Here is a 21,667-nt window from a genome sequence, read left to right as displayed (position 1 = left end):
GCCACCCCCCGCGCTCACACACACGCACACCCTGCACCTTGCGCCTTCCACGCTCCCCCGGCTTTACCGGCCGCGATGCGCGGAGCGCCGCCGCCTTTTCAGCGCGGGACACACACACACACACACACACCCCCCCAGAGACAGACAGACAGACGGACACACGGACACACACACACGAGCCCCCGCGCCCCCCGCCGCACACGCGCTGGCGGCCGCGCCGCCCCGCCCCCCCCGCCGCCCCCCGGCGCCGCTCCCCCGCCCCGCGCGCCGCCCCCGCCGCTCGCGGGTTTGTTGTCGCAAGTGCGTGCGCCCGGCGCGTGCCGCGCTCCCGGCCCTGAGCAAACACCCGCGCCGGGGCGCCGCGCGGGCCGGGGGCGGGGCGGGGGCGGCGCGCGTGGGCGGCGCGGGGGGGGGCGGGAGGGCGGCGCGGGGGCGGGAGAGCGTGAGGGAGAAAGGGAAAGGGGGGAGCCCTGCCCGCCCGCCGAGGGGTGTCCGAGATGGGGTGCGGGCCGGAGCGCTGCGGCGGCGGGCTGAGGGAGAGGCAGCGGGTGACTCCCGGCGGAGCCCCAGCGTGGGCAGGGCATTCTCTACTGGGGCCACCTCAGCGGCACCTGCCGGAGTTTGGAGGGGGGCAGAGCGGCGGTGCGGGATGCGTAGGCACGGGGGCGTCCCGCGGCGTGAACAGGCAGAGCGGTGCGCCCCCGTGGGAGAAGCGCCCTTGCCGTTGCGGGACGCGGCGCGTTCAGGGGCCGCCGGGAAGGGAAACTTCGTGTGCGGGACCTCGGCTTCCCGTTGTGCCTAGAGAGCACCGGGACGCCTGGTATCGCTCCCTTCGCTCACCGAGCGCTGCCAGGCTGAGCTCCGTGAGTGTCCCAGACCCACCGCCGGGGGCTGTCGTCCCCCCCCCCCGCCCGCTTCCAGCGGCCGACGCCGCGTGTGCCCGGCCCCGCACACGCCCCGCGGACGGCCTGATGGCTCTATTAGCCAGCGACAACGGCGGGTGAGCCGGGCTGGGTGATAGGAGGAGGACGGCTGAGAGCAGGGCAGGGTAAAGATTTCTCGGGAGAAGTCACCTTGAATTACCCCTCTGGAATGCTGAGCACCATGGGGTGAGCCTGTCAGGAGAGGAAAAACAAACCAGTCTTGAGCACGTCCCACGCGGACGGTCCCTGTAAGGTCCAGCACAGGGAGAGAGGAGGTTTGTCTCATAAATTATGGGTGTGCTGGGCAGAGCCGGCAGGTGTGCAGCCAGCCCGCCCTTCACTGCCAGATCCCATTTCCCAGGCCACACAGTCTGCTTGCTGGTCCCGGGGAACCTACTGATCCCCTGCTCCTCCCACTGCACCCCACAATGTGGAAGTAGGTCACCAGCTTTCCAAGCAGGCAATGGCATTGGCTTGTAACTGGGGAGTCAGGATGGACCCGGCCTATGCAGGGGAAATTATTGCTCCTCCCAGGTGGAGTCTCACTTGTGGTTCAGGACCAAATGAGGAAAAGCAGCACTGAGGTGCTGAGAGTTTGAGGCTGGTGTGCCTTGGGGGTCACACTGACCCTTGGGGCTGCAGGGGTGTAGGCAGCCTGGGAGACATGACCAGGCTCAGCACCGGATAATGATGATCTTGGCATTCTCTCCCTGCCCTCCTGCCTTTCACATATCCGTGTTTTTCTGAAACCTTTAACACATTTTCTTCAGCTCTGTCTCACTTCCACTTCTCTCTGCACCTTTCTATTCTGCAAACTCATATGTGTGCTCTCTAACCCACTAAAAAGAGCAGAGCCATGGTATGACAGTCTTGCCATGGTCATATTACAGCTCTAGGAAGTCCCTGGCAGGTGGCTTTAATCCCTGGTTACTCACAGCAGCTCCAAAGCATGGAAGGAGGGGACCTGCAGGGTCCATGTTCAGGTTTCGGTGGAAATTACTGCAAAAGTAAGCCCTGTGCTGTTGTTGACCTCAATTACAGCAGCCTGGAGCTGCAGGAATCACTTCTCATCTGCCACTGGATCCCTGACCCTGGCTGTGTGTGTGAGTTTAAACAGTGATAACCAGAAACATAGCACAGGAGAACCTTAATGTGCACCTGCTAACTAGTGTTTTAGTAGTTTTTTAACATGTTGGCTTTTAATGCAGGTGTGATGAAAAATGTGAAGTAGTTCTGTGTGGTAATATTTATTTGGGGCCTCTTCACTGATCACAGACCAGTTTCTGACTTTTAGCCTACTGTCTCATCACATGTGAAATGTTTTAACTTATTTTATCTGCTCTTGGGCAGGCCAACCAGACCTTAGCAGGATAACGTATTTGCTTGTATTTCCTGTTTGGCCAGCTCTCCCTTTTCCAGGCAGTTCCAAGTCTTCTGGATGGTTTGTTCAACATCCCTTGTCTGATGTCAGAACTGACTGCACTGGAAGCAGTTGTTGCATCACCAGCTCCGCATTGTGACTTTGGGAAGTGCTAACAGAAATATCAAATTAATTGCAGCCCTGTAAACTATAAATATATTTAAACAGACTAATTCTTCTGGAGCAGCCCATTTCTAGAACTGGTGTAGAAACAGCACATAGGGACAGCCCTGCCCTTTTTCCTGGAAGTGGCAGTATGAGACTGGAATTTCCGGGTCCCTTCTTCTCCAGTCTCAGAGGGCTCTTAAAAAGGCAAAACCTATGAGTCCCAGAGGTCACCAAGTGTAACTCCTGTAATTGTGCCTCCGTGGCCCTGTACCCATTTGGCTACCCTGGGTCAGGGTATGTGTGTGTGGGGGGGATGGATGAGGGGGGCCGAGCCTTTTCCTCCCTTGTCTCATCATGGTCCTTTTCCACTCACTGCCACCTGGGAACAAACTCACCCCTCATGTCTGAGATGATTCCAATCTCACCAGCTCCTCTGTGTGCTCACTGCGCAGGGTAAGGGCTCTGGGGCTCTGCTCACTGTGCAGAGTAAGGGACCAGATTCCTAAATAATAAATATTGTTCCAAGGTCCCCTGCCTCCATCCAGTCCTATGCACAGTCCTGCACCTGCACCTTAAAATTCTTAATTCTAATATAATGATAAATAGCCCTTGCCCTTTTCATGTGGCACTTTTATTTTGGTCTTATTTATTTATTTGTTTATTTATTTGTTAAATCTTGAACTTTCCTTATGTTATAGTGACTTTCTTGTGTGCCTAAATTGTAGCCACACTCATAAGGTCTTTTGAAGTCCTTGCCTTTTTTAAAAAATACCTACTCTGGTATGCTTTTTTTTTTTTCTTCCCACTTCTTTTCTTTTTTAAAGGCCATTTACGTTATGATTAAATGCTGTCTTGGAAAAGCAGAACGAAAGTCGTTAATCTATATAGATCTTCAAAGAATCGATACATTAGGGACTTCTGTAGGATTTGTTACACTCCATTTTGTTACAGTAGGCAGCTCGTCTGGATTTGGGCACATGTGTTTCTCTCCCTCCCCTCGCCCTCCCCCTCTCCTTTCCAGCTTCCCCCCCAAGAGTGAAAATAAAGTAAAAGGTCTTTCATGGTAAACAAAACCAGCTTATTCTCCACATAGAACACATGAATAGCTGGAAAAAAACTTACAATAAATGGTGCATTTTTTTCTCTGCTGGGTATAGCATTCAAGATCAGTCCAGTATTCAAGAAGCAGTCCATTTTTTGCTCAGCAAGAGAGTTTAGAAAAGAAGCGTGGGGTCTATTCAAGGATCTTTTCCCCCTTCACAATTGCTGGGCTTTATGAAACCTATCTTCCATGCCTTGTCAGAGTATTTCTGGGGACCAATTAGTGCTTTGTTGCAAGGCTTCTTTGCTGAATCTTTGAGCAGCAAGAAAAAGCTCTCTTGAGTCTCCCCTTATTTTGACTATTTCAGTCATTACTCAGTGTAATAATTAATATGACAACTGGACGCTGAAGTTTGTATAGAAACACCTCGGCTGCAGGAGAGAGCGTGCAGTGGGTGGTAACAAGCTACAGATCAGACCGAGAAGCCACACACACAAGGAAGGGGGGAAAAAAGAGAGGGAGAGCGAATAATGAATGAAAAGAAAGACAGAAAGAATAAAGATAAATAAATAGTTGGTGCTGCCCGAAGAAACATAATACAGACTTGGAAGGAAAAAAAAAAGAGGCACTTAGAAGGGAGTGTGGGGGGGTCAACCCCAGAGAGGTAAACTTATTTTGAAACAGTTTCCACGTGAATATAATTTTCAAAATTTGCTACTTTTAGAAGTCAGGAAAGTGATTTTCTCCTGAAAAGGCGAGATGTTCCTTTGGGTAAGTAATTTTGAAGGACCGTTTTTTTGCACTTTTGTATACTTGATAAAATTTAATGCCTCTTCCTAAGCATCCCTTTATGGAAATAAGAACTTTAGCGTTAAACCTTATTCTTGAGTAATTGTTGCCCATCCTGCCCAGAGTGGAGGAGGCTGTTTATCGGGATAGCAAGTTCGAGTTTTCTTGGTGTTGCATCATCTACAAGAGCAATAAAGCCTGTGCCCCAATGAAGAACTAAAAATGACGTTTGACCAGGGACACTGCTGAACTCTCCTCAAAAGGCGTCTTGGGATGAACACTCATCACTTCGCAGACATTTTTTGGGCTGCCAATTAGCGCATAATAAATAATTAGAGGTTTTAAGCATATTAGATACAGCTCATGCTAATGAGCTACATCAGGTCTTGCGCTAACCTGAAGTGACAGTTTGCATATAGGGCTGCAAAAAACCCCCCCAAAAAAACCAGAGAAACCCCCCCCCAAACCAAGCCAGCCGCCGAGGCAGCTTTTCCCCCCGCGGCCCCGTCCCGCTCTCTCCTCCGCAGCTCCCGCGGGTCCCGCCGCTGCTCCCCTGCCTTCCGCGCCCGCGGAGCGGGGTCCTTCGCTGCCGGCTCTGCCGGGTGGCCCCATTGTGCGGCCACGAGTTGTACGTCCGTCACAGCCCCGGGGTATAAATCAAACCGGACTGCCCCCCCGCATATCCCCATCGCCCCTTTTTGGAGAGCTGAATTTTTTGGGTGGGGGGTAGTTTGTTCCCCTCTCCTCCGAAGCAGTGGTCCCCTGGCAGGAAGGGTAGGAGAGGGTTTGGGTGATGCCTGCGCAGGCTGGGAAGAGGATCCCCCCCTATTCCCGGGGAGGCCAGGCAGCGGGGACAGCCGGGATCCCCCGCGCCCGCCAGCCGTCTCTGCCGCGAGGACACAGTGCCACCTCCCGGCCACCCGTGCCCCGGCGGCAAGGAGTCAGGGAAATCCACCGGGGACGGGATGGATGGGGTGCAGCCAAAAAAGCCTTGAGGTCTCGGGGAGCCCGGCTCTGCAGTGAGAGGGGATATGGCTGGGCGGCTTTGCCACCACGAAGCAGAGGGAGGTGTGAGGAAATCCTGCGTGTCTGGGGTGTAAAGGAGAGCTACAGCACCCTGAGACCTCTGGTAAATGCATTCACGATACTGATAAGCGGGATGGCCCCCTGCCGTGCACACACGCACACAAACCACCTGAAACATTCATGGAATCCTCATTTGGGAATTTTTCCCGCCAGCTTCTGTTTTCACTAGAAAATTCCTCTTCCACTGCTCACTGCTCCCTCACATTTACTGGGACATCCTGAACCAGGAGGGAAGGCAGGGAACTGCAGGCCAAGGATAGGCACAGTGTCCTGGCACAGGAAGGAACATCCTTGCCCAGACACGAAGACTCACAGCTCCAGGGAAGCTGCCAGTCTGCAAATACTGGCTAAAGGCAAGGGCGGCAAAGAGCAGTCTGAAAAGCAGCCAAAGTCCGTGGCCCCTTGAACTCGCATCGTGCTGGCCAGGAGAGCCTGCCAACTTCAGCGCGAAGAGCCCTGTGAGCTGTGGCTGAGAGCACAGCCAGAAAGGGATGCATGTGACACGTGCGTATGTGTGTGTACCCAAAGAAATTGTGTTTCTGAGGAAGAACGTATTTTTAGGCAAACGCAAGGTGGGACATCAGTGCATATCTGCATATGGTTGAAAGGAGAGGGGCTGAACAGCGCTGCAGCAAAAGCCCAGAGCAGGACAAACAGACTTAAAGCTCAGGTGCTCACACGGGCTGGAGAATCAGGCACATGAGGAAACTTGAAACCCAAGTGGGAAAACCTGGTTGGCAGTGTCACTGCAGGGGGATGAACTGATGCTTGGTATGCTGAACTAGTACTTCAAAGAGGACAGGGAAGCTCCAGCAATTTGGACTCCGAAATGGCCCAAGGTAACAGACACTGATGCAATTGCATATTCCTAGAGTAACGTCACTGAGCACACACACACTCACACACCCCCACACACCACTTTGCTCCAAAACAGGAGAATTTTGGAATTCCTCCTGGCAAGATGGAGCTTTGCTTCCTCCAGCCAGTGCCTTTTGCTACCAGGCAACCTCTGACAATGCAGACTGAGTGAACTGGTGGCAATACACCGGCAATATTATTATGGTTGTATAACAATGAGGGTAAGAGAGAAATTTGCAAAATAAATACAAAAAAAAAAAGCAGGGGGGTAGGAGGAGGCAAAATACATAATTACAGTGATTTGGCATGAGCATTATTTTGGGTATTTGATATTTTACTTTGTCTTGCCATTACCGTTAGCTAGAGTGAACATACATAAGAAAAGGGATGGAAAAAGAGAAAAACAAAGAGCATGTAAAAGCCACAAAGAAGTAAAAGAGAGAGATGAAAGTTTAGTGAAAAGAAAAGGGATAAGGAAAGAAAGAGGAAGGCACAAACAGATGAAAGAATAGTTTATCTCACTGGAAAATACACCAGGTGGCAAGGCATGGTGGGTGGGGAAAGTAAACAAGACTAGTTGCTGGAGTCTGTCTTGTCCTGCACAGGGACTATAATCAGTGTTGTCACCATCCTCATCTCACTGTTATTTTTTTCCAAGGTGGCCTTCAGTGTCCCTATCGTGGATAGGGCTATGCCTTGTGCTGCACAAACACAGGATACAAAATACTGGCTACTTTAATGAAGTTACTGGCTGAGTAGTTAAACAGTAGTTTATATGCTGCTGGCAATTACTGGGGATATTTTCCCCTACCGCTCCATCTTTCCTTGCCCTGTCCTACTGCCATGTCAGCAGGGTCCAGTGTATTTAGTGTGCATCACATTTGGCTGTCTATCTTGACCTGCCAGCCCATACCACAGGCTTGCTGATCACTTCAGAAATTAACTTTCTATCCCTACATGCAGTTTCAGGATGCACAAAGAAGCAGCTCTTCTGAAAAATGTATGTATTTGCACCCAAAACTCTGAGTTACTTCAGGTGCATGTTATATAGTTGATCATTTCAGTGGGATGGATGCTGGCTCCACAGTCATGGGGTTCAACATGGATTTGGACCGAGAACCATGAAAATGGCTCCACTCAGTTTCCCCACTGTAAGGCTACTGGATTTTACATGTATGAACAATTCACAGTAAGTCTTCGCTAGTGTTCACCAATCTGAGTTGCCACAGGTGTGTGTAGTAGAGCTTCCTTCAAGGATAAAAGAACTGTAAAGACAATTTGTCTTCATCAGGAAAATATAGCAAGATCACCTGCCTTGACACAATTTGTCTAAGACTTCATCTTCCCAAAGAGCAAGAGAGATACTTGCCTAGTTGCTTCATTTTTTCACCCGCCCTCTGATATCAGGCTACAGCTTTCCAATTTCTCTTACCCCATTTCGTGACTCTTATTAAACCAAATCTGGGCTCTTTTGTATCAGTACTTTACTAACCTTCCCTGAAATCATTTATGTGCCCCACCCTCTTCCCCTTGTGCTTTCCATGGCTGACACTATATGCAGGCACACACACACCATCTGCAGTTCTACATCCTCCTGCCCTAGAGCTCTGACCTACTCTTGCCTGCTCCTTTCCTTCCTTTACCTTCTTCCCTTTCCCCATGTTCTGGCTCATATCCCAGTGTGTGAAACTCCTGTTTCATGCTTCCCTCGCACTGCGTGTCTCTCCAATGTCTGGTGAGTGGAGCGATGTCTCCTGCTCTCTGACCTCTTTGGAAGCAGACCCAGAGGCCCTGCTAAAGGACAAAACCCTCAGCTGTGCTTTGCCAGAGCCTTCCATGCCTGGCGTTTGACATCCAAAGAGTAGATCCTGGAGAACGTCTGATGTCTGTTCAAGGGGAGTGACCCCGAAGGGAATCCCACCTGAGGCTGAGCACACAGCTGCAGCGGGAAGAAATGGGCAGGAGGCTGAACTGAAAACGATGTGTTGATGTGAAGAAATGAAAACAGCTGATGTTGATCAGGAGGAGGAACGCTGTTAATTCAGAGCATGCTGCTCATCCACGTTGAGTGCAGATAGAAACAATCTGCTGGAGAGTCTCTCCACGCAGGCGTGGGACTTGTAGGGGATGGCCGACGTGGAGTGGCTGGTTCGTGTGCCAGGGGTGGGTGTGGTGGGCATGCAGGGAGAACGCCCCCTTGGCATGCCGTCCAGGGGAGGGAGCTGGGGAAGGGGATGGCTTTGCCTTGCTTGCTCCACTTTAAATACCTTTGCACAGATCTCTGGCCACTGCAGTTAGGTCAGAAGGCTTTACCTGCTGTAGTGAAAGGGCCTCCCTGTGTGGGCATTGCTGCCTCTGCAACATGGACTCACAGCACTGCAAAATGAGTGGTGACCCTTTCCAGGTAAGCAATGGGATCTCTGCCTGCTTTTTGCAGAGGTGGAGGGGTGTCCTGCCTCACTCCTGCGCTCCTGTTCTTGTCCTCCACTCTCTGAGATGCAGTGTGACCCAAGAAGGGAAGAATCAAGGTGGCCTGTCTTGATGCTTTTCAGTACGTGAACACTTTTGGCAGCCCCTGTACTTGTCTGCTGTTAACTGTGCTCACAAGAGTGCAGTGAGAATGCAAAGAAACATTGCAACAGTATCCTTGCATACATGGCAAAGAGAAAGAATCAGAAGCTTATTAAAGGTCTTAAATGTATGTGATGAAAGAAATCTGTCTTCTTTTGTTAAAGGAAAACAGATGAAGTTATGTTCTTTTCTGGCGGGGCTTTTTGTTAAATTTTGGGACTCTGATGTCCTCTTTTTTAATGTTTACTGCTTGACTTTGAACTCTTTGCTTTGGGAAATACAGGAAAGTCTGAAGTTCGTGCCTTCTGAATACAGGCACTGATGTTACTGCAGGGGTAAGTGATGTAACCTAAGGCCAGCATGGTTAATTATTAGGACTGAATTCTGCACTTATGTGTCCTATGCAATGCTGCCGAAGCCAGAGACAAGCTGCATGAGATGTGCAAAAAAAGGGGCTTCTATTTTTTTAAGAGCAGAGATGCCAAGGAAGCCTCTATTCCTACTGCTTTGTGTGCTGCGGTTGAACTCCCACAACATTTCTCTAGGGTCTCACCTTGCTGCTTATCATACTTGTGTAATTGCTTGGTTCCAATGATAACTGTGGTGATCAGCATTTAAATGCCTTAAGAAATCTGCCTTGGAAGCTAGTTCTATTTTCACAAATAACTTAGGAATCTTCTAATTTGAAATACTTTTCCCCTTTTTTTCCCCTACTATTTTGCATATCTAGTAAGTTTGAACTTTACAACGCAGAGGTGAAAATTTTATGTCCCTGAAATTGCAAGGAAAACTTTCTCTGGCTTTAACAGTGTTGGAATTCACTCTGAAGGGCTTTAGCTAAATGTCTCAGCAACAGATTAGAAAGCTGACAGGATTATGTTATTGACTCCTAATACTGTCACCTGTGTCAGAAAGGCAATATCAATGTATGTGCAAAGTGGTTAACTAAAAATGCAGATTTGTGCTCAGGTAAGCCTATTCTTGCATCTACATATGACTTTCTTTGAGGTTGTATTAGGTCCAGGAATGGTTTTTCATGCTCATCAACTGGTTCTTATTTTACTTCCTAGAAAAAAACCAGAGCTGGAAGAAAAATAGAGCTGAATTCATTGCACAATATATTTATAAATCACATATACATATCAGAGACAAAATTTCAACACACAATTTTATTTTCAATGAAATTATTTCTTCAACTCTGAATCATAATCACAATAGTAACACAAGAGTTAAACTACCCTAAAGCTGCAATTCCTTCATGTATGTTGAGGAATGAGAAGTTAAAGTCCAAAATGAATGGGAAATTGAGAATGGGAATGGGAAAGCTGTTTAACAGTTAAAAGTATGCATAAGTAGTAGAAAAAGCTCAACAATAATGTTGTGTTTGTGCTGCTGTGTATCACCTCCAGTGCATGTGTTGAGGTTTGCCTGCAGTGTACTGTATTGATGCACACTGCCCCCATATATACTGATAAGAACTGGGTATCAGGAAAGCAGTAATTTTAGTCTTCTCCCCCTTTGCAATTAAAGATGTCACCTCTCAGAGATGTGACATCACCTCTCAGGTGTGAACTGATGGTTGTTAAAAGACCTTCCAGTGAACTGAGTGCGTATGCAGGTGTGCAAGAAGTTAAGCAATTACGAGGCTGTTTATGGCATTAGTGCCTGCTCCCTACTGCAATGTGTCTTTCTCTTAAGCACCAGTATAAATCAATTTGCAAGAGTGGGAAAATGATTGTGGACAGATTTAAAGCAGCTGATCTCAACAAATCAAGGCTAGATACCAATGAGTTTGGAAAAGTTTTTTATGTAATCTCGTTGTACAAAGGGATCAATAATTATTATCAGAATTACCTTGCAGGACTTCAACTTTGCATTATATCCCCTGCAAGTATCCAAACCACAAATTCTTCATTTGTCACACACATTCAAATCAATCTGTCATATAAGTTGGTCCTCACGGCATGACTTGGCAAGAATATTTAAAAGATATAGCTGCATGCCTTTTAGAGCAGTTTCATTGCAGACAGTGAAAACCAAAATCTCAATCCATTGGACAGACAGTGGTGGAGCCAGTTCTGTCCTTAAGATCAGTTTTGGCTGTGGTGGGTGAAAACAGAAGGAAAAAGCAATGCATGGACAGTATTTGAGATGACAGTTTTGGTCACACTATCATAAAATTTCAGTAGTACAGACATTTGTTTTGACTTTTGCCAGACTCCTGTCATGTTTTCCCTTGTGATTGCTGAGGTGTAAATGGGTTTCATTAGCCAGCTGACACATCACTTCCAGCTGCTTTTCCTCTTGGTCCTCCCCATGTAAGAGCTGGGCTGACTCCCTGGCTGGATGAGGACTCAGGAGACACAGAGATGCTGCAGGAAGTGTCACAAGTGAACAGGTGGCAATCTTCCTTCTGGTACATAAAGCCAGCACTTCTACTACAGCTCCCACTAGAGGTCCCTCATAAAGCTGGAAGTCATTTGGAAAACACCACAGCCTCTGGAAACAGAGCCAGATAGAAAAATGTGTGGCCAGTCTGTTAGCAGCAGCCTTGGAGACAACTCGAAGCATCAGCAATTATTTACTTTACAAAAGAAGGCAGCTCTTCATAGCTCTGCCTCAGGACATGTAGGCCCACCAAGAACTTTATGGCTTCAGGGCAGCTGGATTAGATCATTAATTTGTCTTCTACAAAGGCTGTCTTTACTGAGGACAATATTTGGGAACTGGGACTCTTTAAAATCTGATTTATATGTTCAATTGAGCAGTAGCCATAATGAGGACAGACTCTGAGTGAAAATACAGATGTTTATAAAGAATTTTTGAATGGGTATCTTGAACATAGCTTTAGCCCAGCACTTGTTACACCAGGACCCATCTGTGTTGCAGATGTCTGTGTGATCCTTGAAATACCAACCACAGGCAATTTGTCTGAGGCCAGTAGATGGTCAAAAAATAAAACAAACAAGCAAATATGACACTAATGTGACCTCCAAAAGTTTGTGATGGTTGTGCATCAAATTTACTCTGATATCAGAAAAATTAAGTGATTCTTGAAATCTCAGCAGCATTTACCTGCCATGCCAAGTACCCAGATTGCTTTTAAGATCTGCTTCCACTCCAGGGCTCAGTTTCCTGTTTCTGAAGTGGTGAAATAGTTCTTCCCTGCTTAACAGGGCTTTTGTGAAAAGAAACACATGTAGAGACATGCAAAGACATTCTAGTAATGAGAACCATGAAGATAATGAAAATAAACCTTTGAGAGTACTGGAATTTGCAGAGCAGAAAATCAATGAGAGAAAGGGAACAAACAAACAAAACCACATTTTGCCCTGAGTCTACTCATGGTGGGATTTAGGGAAGATCTAAATGTTTGCTCCAACATTTTTCTTTTTTTTTTTTTTCCGCCTTTTATTTTCTTTCCTTGATGTTGTTATTTTGTTTTAAAATCACCTTCCATATCCTTCCTGTGAATACTACTTTGCTCCTGGGGATGCCTGGAAGGTACAAGCAGAACTGAAGGGAAACATAGATCATGGTCTGCACCTCTGCACAGAGCTCATCTACATTGCTCTGCTTAACCCTGAGTGTTGATGAAAAGGAAGCCTGAGGGAAGGAATTTGCACTATAGCTGAAACCAAAGTGGGGTAATATTTCCGGTCATCCCTGAGAGGTGAAGCAAGGCAAAGATAATATTAGGCTATTTGCATGTCCTTTTTGACTACCTTGCTCTCACAAGGGCTCTAGTTTGAGGGAAGGGATTTGTATCTCTACCATCATAAATCAGAGCAACCTGAGATCTGCTCTGCTTCTGGCAGCAGTGGTTGCCCTGATTCCCACTTAGAGCTATTTTATACCCTCTTTGCATTGCTGGTGCTGTGCAAAAGGGGAATGGAGAAAGGCAAAACTCACTAGGGTGAATGTTAATCATTTTTATTTGTGTGTTTTTTCTTTCCTTTCAGGAATCTAGGTACATTGAAGACTCCTCCAATAAAAATGGTGTGATTTCTTTGATTTTCTCTCTGAAAGAAGAAGTTGGGGCATTGGCTAAAGTCCTGCGCACATTTGAGGTAAATATTTTCCTTCAGGTCTTTACAATTTTGTATGGCAGCAACATTTTCTTGGGGTCTTTGAGATTGTGTTTGTGGTTCTATTTCATTGCTGTTGCAGGAGAAAGCAGCCTGCATTTCTTTTCTGGGCTTAAAATCCCTTAAAGTCTTGGAGCAGAAGTAGCTTTTTAAAATGAAAACCTCTATCTTTAACTGACACAAGGGTGGGAAAAATGCATTTTTCCAACTTACGAGGGAAATACTTCATCATAACTGCTTTAGTAACAGGTGGGAGTGAGTTGGGCTGTGACGTGAGATTGACTTTTAACCAAATAATTTGCCTTATAACTTGTAAGGCAAATATACCCTGCATGTGAGCCATGTGACTGACAGTGCATGTTGCATGAGGTATTTCTGCTGGGGGCACCTCTTAGCTCTTGTCCTCCTCAACAAATCTGATATAAAAAATTCTATCAGCTCCCACCTGCAGCACTTCTACAGAGTGGGTAGAGGGTACCTACAGAACAGCATAAAAGTGACAGGACTTTTTTTTACACCAAAGGGACTCAGTAACTTATGCTGAGTGATTTGGAAAGCTTTTGGGGAAACAAGGAGCCATTTACCTTTCAGGACATTGTGTGCCTCTTTATTCTTGCAGAAATATTTCCCAGATGTCATGAATGTTGTTTGAAAAGCACAAAATCCTTGAAATGCAGGATGGTTGTGTTGCAACACACACAGCTGTGTTCTCTGTGCTCCCGAGCAAATACACTGTTATATTGGTTCTGTGGCTTTTTGTTTTCATGTAATAGTTGTGCCTGAAAACAGTGATTTCTTTAGAACACTCTAAGAAGTTGTGGCCTGCATATTTTCCATTCATAAATTGAATTTACTGGGAAATGAAAGGTTGTGTGTTATTGGTAAAGGAAAAATAATTATGAGTTACAGGACATATTTGATTCATTAGGATAAAAGGACACTCACACCAACAACAGCAGAGCAAGCCTAAATCTGTGAACTGACCACTGTGATACAGTCCTGGAAAATGTCCATATGTCAGTGATGTGCATGTCTGTAAGTGAATTAAGGAGGCTGTTGATATTATCTCATTAAATGCATTGCTGTCTACTAACTAAAGTGCTATCAGCTCTAAAGAGAAAGTTTTGGGAGAACTAGTATAGGAAAGAGAGAAATATCCAGTTCTTTGGACGTGATTGTTCTTGCCCCAAAGCAGATACTGCAGCTAGACCATCTGAATCATGGTTTTACCCTGTGATCCTGAGGGCCTCTGAGGGGTTCGTTGGTTTCCCAAACTCACTTGGTTTTCCATCCCAACAAAGCCAATGCTTTCTGTGCTAATTTTCAGTCTCCTCCAGCACCAAGGCTTGACAAGAGACCTGGCATAGGTGCTCTTTTATCAGTTTTACATCTGGCATTGTAGTGGGGAGGTGAATGGATGGGATTTAATAGTACAAGAACAGCTCCTCAGGGCTGTTAGTGAATTCCTGGTGTAAGCCAGAGCAGTCTGTGGGCTGTTCTAACTCCGTTCCAAGAGCTGCACAGAGGTGTAAGTCTTATGTACATGCACAGCTGAGATAACCTCCCCCCTTTTCCACTTGAGCCATAGCCATGGTGCCCCAGAGACACAGACTTTGTGCTCATCCACAGCATAGACAGGGAAAATATGTGATATGCAGGTGAATAGGAACAAACAGGAAGAGCCTGAGAGAATTTTTTCATCTTGTACTCCTTCACTGCCTAATAACATCAACTGTGAGATGCTACAGGAGTTAGCTCAGACTCTCTGTGGGTGGGCTCCTTGGGCAGGGAGATACCCAGCCTTGTCCCCAGGTATGTGTCACCAACTTGTTGCTGGCCTGTGGAAATGCGGTGGGTTTGTCTCAGAGGGGCATCACAAGAGGAGATATGAGGATGGCTGCTCTGGCTGTTATGGCCTCATGCAACTGCATGAAGTAGGAAAAGAGAAAACTGACAAACCACAGAATGGGATCAGGCTGTTCCCAGGAGCAGATATGGCACTGCAATTGTTGACCTCATGGAGGGGGTCCACACCTTGTGCAGCTGCCAGTGCTGATGGCCATGTGTTGCATGTCTGTAAACTCTCTGCTCCTTGCTGAGGCTGGGAGCTGCCCAGACTCCTGGAATCTCTCTGGGGCACTCGTGAATGAGAATGCAGGCAGAGAGCACAGCTCAACCCTCTCCTCCCAGCTCGGATTTGGGAGTGGTCTAAGGGACGGTGCCTCCAGCACTGGCTTTGAGGATTTTGCCTCTTGTCTAGACAGTCTGTAAAACTACTCTGGGACATGAAGGGGAGAGGAAGAGGGCTGAGTGAGCTGCAAATATGAAAGAATTGAAAATAAACCCTTTCTACCAGGGAAGCAAGCATGGATGAAAGATCCAGAGTGAGACACAGGGAACTGAGGGGATGCCTAAAGAAAGGAGAGATCTTGAGGTGCCATGAGCACACAGGATGCCTTTCTGTAGAGGAGGTGTCCATGTTGACCTGGGAAGGTTCATCCTCTCCTTGGTTTAAGAACTGAAAAAAAAATTTGTTACTCTGGCAGGATTGTTCAGCCACTCTTGAGACCCTCCCTGCTGTGCGCTCCCAGGTTCACATCCTGCCCATGTCCTACTCCTGTGCTGGGGTGAAACTTGCCAGACTTTAGCTCCTATCACAGCTTGTTGTGCAAGAGCCCAAAGGGAGCTCTGGTGTGCTCTAGCCTGGGTCTGCACCTCTATATCATGAGGTCTAGGACTTCTGGCTCAACAAGCATCATGGCAGATGGAATCTGTACTCACCCACGGGGCACACCAACCAGGAAAGGAATTAGTGTCCAAACACAGCCCAGATGGAAGGGGTGAGCCCCCATTATGGGAGCCAGGATGGACTGAAGGTAGGGGAAGGCACAAGGCTAAGGGCTGTGAAGTGCTCATGGCACAGAATTCCATCCTCTGAGACACCAAGTTTAAGAGAATTCCAATGTGTTTTGTGGAAACAGTAATGTTTGTCCTACTCAAGCATCCTTCAGGGCTGCTCATGCAGTTGACAGAGTACTGCACGCTCTCACATTTCTTTTTTTGCTCAAAGATCCAAACTCTAGTTTTCTGTTCAGGTCCCAGTGCATACAAGTATGTGGCTACAGTGACAACTGTTGATTTTCCTATGTGGCTTGAAGGTTTTTTGCCTGAGGAATCTCCTCAATGTACTCAGCTCTTTATGTCTGCTGGCTTTATGCCCAAAACATACTTGATTGTTTCCACTTTTTTCTTATGTTTACTCAGGAAGATCCATCTGAACACCAGACCTCAGCAGGCTTCTAAGCTTTTCTGATCCCTGGCTCTTGTCTCTTCTCTCCTTGTGAATCCTCTCCTGACTGCATGAATCTGTTCCTCCTGGAGTGCTCTATGCCACTGCTGGCAGTACAGCTCCTGCAGTTCTTCTTCATCTGTCCTGTGGAGAGATGTGTCTGTAGGGCCAGACTCACACTCTGATGTGCTGTAAAGTGATAGCAGCTCAATCATCCTCACCAATAAGCAGATTGTTAAAACTGAATCCACTTTGCTTCCACCCTAGCTGCTCTGTTTGTATATTGGGATGTGGCAGACATTTACTTTTTGCTTGTCAAACCCAATTGTTTTGCACTTGAAAAGCCCATTTGCCACCTCTGTCCCTGTGGCAGGCTTGAGGGTGGCTGTAGAGACAGCACAAACCCACCAGCAGGGTCTTTACACCAACTTCATTTTAATGGGATCTGCTGTACACTGCGGTACTCCTTGGTGCAGCCATGTGCTGTTTATTTGTGTTGTAGAAGATGACAGCTAGGCAGCCAAAACTTGAATAAATACCTTCATCTGAAACAGAATAGCACACATGAGTAAAATATCATGCTTAAAATCAGGAAGACAGAACAGTCATCATGAAATTGTGTTTCTTTTTTGATTCACTGGACACATCAAAAATGTACTGAGCAGAAGTTGAGGCCAAGAAAAGAGAAATCTTCCAGGTTTCTAATCAAAACTGAAAAAGCAAAGCTGAGCACTTTGGGTTGACCCAAGTGTTACACTTGGTAGAAATACTTATTTGTCTGTAGTGATAAAAGCCTATTGAAATTGAGGTAACTTTTTTAAACAACAAAGTTCATTCTGAAAGGAAAAAAAAGTGAAGAAAAACCCCCACATCGTTCCCCCTCAAAGACTGGCTTTTCTGTAGTTAAATTCATCATTAAAAATACCAGAAATAAGAATTTCCATATACAAAAAGGATTGCCTTCAGTTTCAATTGCCGATTTTCCACATGAATTTGTGAACACATTAATCTTCTCTGAAGTTCTTTTTCTGATGGATTTACAAGTAGCAGATCATCAGATATTTTAAGTGGCAAACATTGGAATACATTACAAATTTGCTCAACCCATTCTCAGAGAGGACCATTCAATTTTTTCTTCCCTGATGGGACTTTCTCAGATACAGAGCAGGACTTCAGTACAAGGTAAAGCCATCAGTGGGTGGGGGTCTAGCTCAAAAGCAAAAAAAAAAAAAAAAAAAAAGTTGATTTGCACTGAATACTCCTGCTCCCAGGGTAAGTTACTGCTCCATGGGGGTAAATTACTGCTCCATGGAAGGATGGGATGGGAGTAAGAGGCTGTACTAAATGAAACCTGGCACTTTCAGAGTCAGCAGAGGTAACTGGGCTCTGTTTCTCTTTAGGAACTTCATTCCACAGAAAGTCCTATGTGACTGTCCTCTCTTTGTCCCCCGGGAAGGTATTGGCTCCGCGGTGGTTTGGGTTGTTTCCAAATCAGGGGAATAAAACAGTCACTTTGGCCAGGGGGTGCATTGGAAGTGTCCACAGCAATAGGTGAACAGGCCAGGCTTGCCCCTACCAAGATTGTTTTTTCATTATACTGTACATATGCACAGCTACTATCATTTCATTACAGTGCTCCAAATCTCCATCCTTGGTCTTATCCCTCCTCTTCCTAGGGCCACAAGAGCAGGACTTCTACTAAACCAATGTGGATTTAAAGAGAAGAATGGCCTCTTCACAGGTGCTTGTGCAATGCCACATGCTGTCACATGTTTTTGGTTTGTCTTGCTTCACGTTTTGTAGCCAGACTGTGCTGCAAGTGTCACACCAAATTTTAGGGTTGGAGGAGAAGTGTTGAATGATGGACACCAGGGGCTGCTCCAGGGCCAGCTGCCTTCTGGAGCTGTTTGCTGGCAGGGACCTGCTCTGGGACACTTTTCTTCCATGAGCTTGGAAGGAAGACCCTGACAGATGTGAAGGAGAAGATGGGGAAGCACTGTCTTTAGCTGAGAAGTAGACAGGCCCTTGGCCAGTAAAGCTGATGGTTGCCTTTGCCTTTGCCTTGGGAATCCGTGGCTGTAACTTCCTGTAACTTCCTAAGTCATCTCATCTATGAATATTAAGCACTGAGCTTATACTTGTGCTTTTGAAAGTGTCCTCCTTCAGGAAACCCTGAACTAGCTCATGGCAAGGGTTAAAAAAATCTCACCTTTTATTTTTGGTATCAGGAAGTACAACTAAAATCCTTATTCTTGGATATTTTACCCAGATTCTCACTAAATGTTGATTAGTGGCACCACAGTGTTGTCAAAAGTTCTTCATCTGGTAACAGTGTGGGGTCTCCTGATGAAGCCAAACTTAATGACAACAGTCATGAAAACAAGCTGCAGCTGGATTTCACAGCTGTACTTAGTTTTAGAGCCATGCATAGGAGCATTTAGTAATAAGTAAACAGAAGGATGTGTGTGTGTCATGGGAAGTAGTAACCCATAACATTTCCAGAAAGTATCCATCCTTACTGAAAGCTTCCCTGTGTAGCTTTGAACACACAACTTTCCTTTCCCAGTGGCCAGGCCATTAAGCAGAGGGTGGCACTAAGTTCTCTTGGCAGGGATCACTGCAAGACTGCTGGTGTAGTGTAACACCAGTCTGATTACTGATGTGGGGCAGCTGCAGCCTAAGTGGCGCTCGGTCAGGATGGGATAACTGGAATAACCTGGGCAAGGGGCTGGAGCTTCTTCACAGACTCTGAGAGGCAGCCAAGGCTGAGATCCAGCACTGTGAGGTAAGGCAGGGAGGAGCATGGGCAATCTCCTCCCTGTATCCACTACTGTCTGTGCTTTAAGTTGATATTTGTATTGCTACCCCCTTCTGACTTGGTTAGGACTAATTCTAGCTTGATTTTTGAGCTCCGAGAACATGTCTTGAGACTTCCTTCTCTAATGGGCAGTGATAGAGGTACTGTTAAATTGGGTATTAAAATAATGAAAGTTGAGTTCTTCTACCCCTAGGAGTGCGGGTTTTAAGAAAAAAGGCAAGAAATTGGGAGTGACTAACTTCAAGGGATCTGTCAGTACTATACTCCTGTAATTTCTATTAGTTGTTATGCCTAATGCTACCCTCAATCCTCAGTGCAAAATCTGTTCAGAATTGCTAACACTTGCAAAATTTATGTTAGAAATGGCCTAGTAGACTGCTTTGAAACAGAGCAAGGTGAACAGCTACCCCTCCTCTCTACTGACACAGAATCACTGCAGCAGACATGTGGTTGTATGACAGGATGTGTCCACAGAGGAGAGACTCTACCTCTCTATTGGTCATAAACCTGAAGAGAAGGAGCAAAGTACCAGTCTGCTCTCAAAGCTCTTTGCAGCTGCAATGGATGATGGGGTGAATTCAGCAAAGACACATCTAATCTCAATCTACGGGCTCATCTGATTCCTACCAGCTCTGAAACGGGAAGGGCAGAAGAGATCAATATTAATAGTTCAAGTGTGAATCCAGCCACAAACATATGACAGTTGAGATCTTCCAAAGGTGTTAGGCTGGGATTTAGGTTCCATAAACAAAAAATAGCTCATAGAACTGAAATAACTTTTATTAGCTGACTTTTGAAGGCATCCATTGTCAAGATTTCAAACTCTACTAAAAAAACAGATAGAGATTGATAACTGTTCCAAATGTACAACTAAACCAAAAAAATGCCCCCATTCTCCTTTGTTAGGTAACTGTCTGTCTCCAGAAGTTGGAGTTTTAAATAAAACATCAACTATTGTGAGAAAATGGATGTAATTCCAAGCTTTGGCAACATCAAGGCTACAGAAAAGTGAACAATATGAAACTATGAAGATTAAACACTAGATGGAGTAGTTGGCCTAGAATGAAATTGTGATTTGTAAAGCAACTCTAGTAACAGAGCCACTGTATATATTTTGAAATCAAGGGCTTAGTAGCAAGGCACAGCACACAAGAACATATTCTTCCAGGAGCGTCAGTTCAGGGAGCTGGACATATGCTGCTGGATTCTTGCTCTAAAAACAGTCACCAGAAGGGTTCTCCCTTCAGCTTCTCTGTTGTGAGGTCCTGAAGCCATGGCACAAAGATGTAACAGGTTGGCTCTGCACGTTGCTGAGTGGCAGATATCCCTCAAATAAACAGCAAAGCAGCTTGATGCTCTGTGGGCAGCTGTTGTGCTGCTTCTCTCAGGTGTAAGAAAGGAGGTCACTCTCTCCATGAGCTCCTTCCTCCATCTTCTTTTTTTCCCCCCATTTTTCTCACTGTCCTAGGTTGTGATAGTTTGAGAGGTACTCATACTCCTGCTGCCTTAAGCATGCCTCACGCCCACCCTGCAGCTTATCTCTTCATTCCCAACCCCTCCATCATTCCATTCATTTTGGGGACACTGCCATCTGTGCAGCTACTCACTGAGCCTGACTGGAGAGCTGGTACAGCAGAAAGGTCACCTGATCAAAAAACAAAGGGATGAAGTTAAGGAGCCTTCTCTTCCCGAGAAGATAAGGTGCTGGGGTGATCTTATTGTGGCCCTCCAGTACTCAGAGAGGTCCTACAAGAAAGAAAGATGGGGACAGGGTTTTTAGCAAGGCCTTTTGTGATGGTGCATGGGGTAATGGTTTTAAACTAAAAGAGTGTAGATGCAGACAAGGCATAAGGATGAAAACTTTTATGATGAGGATGATGAGACACAGCAAAGGCACAGCAGCTCCCTTGCCTGCTCTCTGTCAGGAGCTCCCAGTGCCTCACCATGCAGAGGATACAATGTGCAGTCTGTTTGGGAAACAGGCTTTGCAGGCCTAAAACAAACTGTCCCCAGCGCCAAGGACAGTGGTGGCCGTTCTCTCCCGCAGACGGCTCTGCGAGGACGGCATCTCTCGAGAGCAGCAGTTGATGAATGTGCTTTTGACCTTTTCAACTCATTGTATTGGTATCTAGCCAAACAATTTGAGTTCATCTGTAGTGTGCAGTGCTCAGGAAACAGAGGAATGACATATACATTTCCTACCAAGGAATGAACTGCCTTTTGTGGAGGAGTAAATTAGGCCTTTGCTGCTGATGGCCAGATGCCCTCCTGCACTGTGCAAGAACTGAGAGGAGCAAAGAAAACCCTAAAGAGGCTCAGAAAGAGGAATTTACAGATAAAAAAATCTTCCCTTTTTCTTCCTTGTAGGTCAAAAGTAGATCCTCACAGTGTTACTTCATGGATGAAATCCTGACCCCACTGTAGCAGGGGGTTTGACATTGACACCAGCAGGGCCAATACCTCACCCCATGTAGTTTGGGGTCTTCTTTAGCTTGAAAGAAGAAAAACGAAAGTTTCTCTAGGGTTGCTGAGCACCATGTGTCAACCCCTCTAACTCTTCTGTGGGTAATGATTCTATGATTCTGTGATCTTCAGGCCCAGATGTCCTCCAGGGATTTGTATATTCCTCCCAGGCGACAAAAGCCCAGACCTGGCCATGGCATGCAGTGTCCACT

At 46.4% G+C, this 21,667-nt stretch overlaps 1 protein-coding gene across 1 annotated transcript in view; it reads left to right on the top strand.

The window, feature by feature from the left end:
* Positions 1-8,489: 8,489 nt before the first annotated feature.
* The window catches only part of PAH (phenylalanine hydroxylase), a 35,701-nt gene continuing 22,523 nt past the window's right edge, over positions 8,490-21,667 (top strand). The window contains exons 1-2 of the mRNA XM_048302403.1: positions 8,490-8,630; positions 12,760-12,867. Coding sequence (XP_048158360.1) covers positions 8,589-8,630; positions 12,760-12,867 — 150 coding nt within the window. The 5' untranslated portion in view covers positions 8,490-8,588. The remainder of the gene's footprint in view (positions 8,631-12,759; positions 12,868-21,667) is intronic.

The sequence above is a fragment of the Corvus hawaiiensis genome, chromosome 4 (genome assembly GCF_020740725.1).
Source record: "Corvus hawaiiensis isolate bCorHaw1 chromosome 4, bCorHaw1.pri.cur, whole genome shotgun sequence".
Lineage (NCBI taxonomy): Eukaryota > Metazoa > Chordata > Aves > Passeriformes > Corvidae > Corvus > Corvus hawaiiensis.
This window is presented reverse-complemented; position numbering and strand designations above follow the sequence as displayed.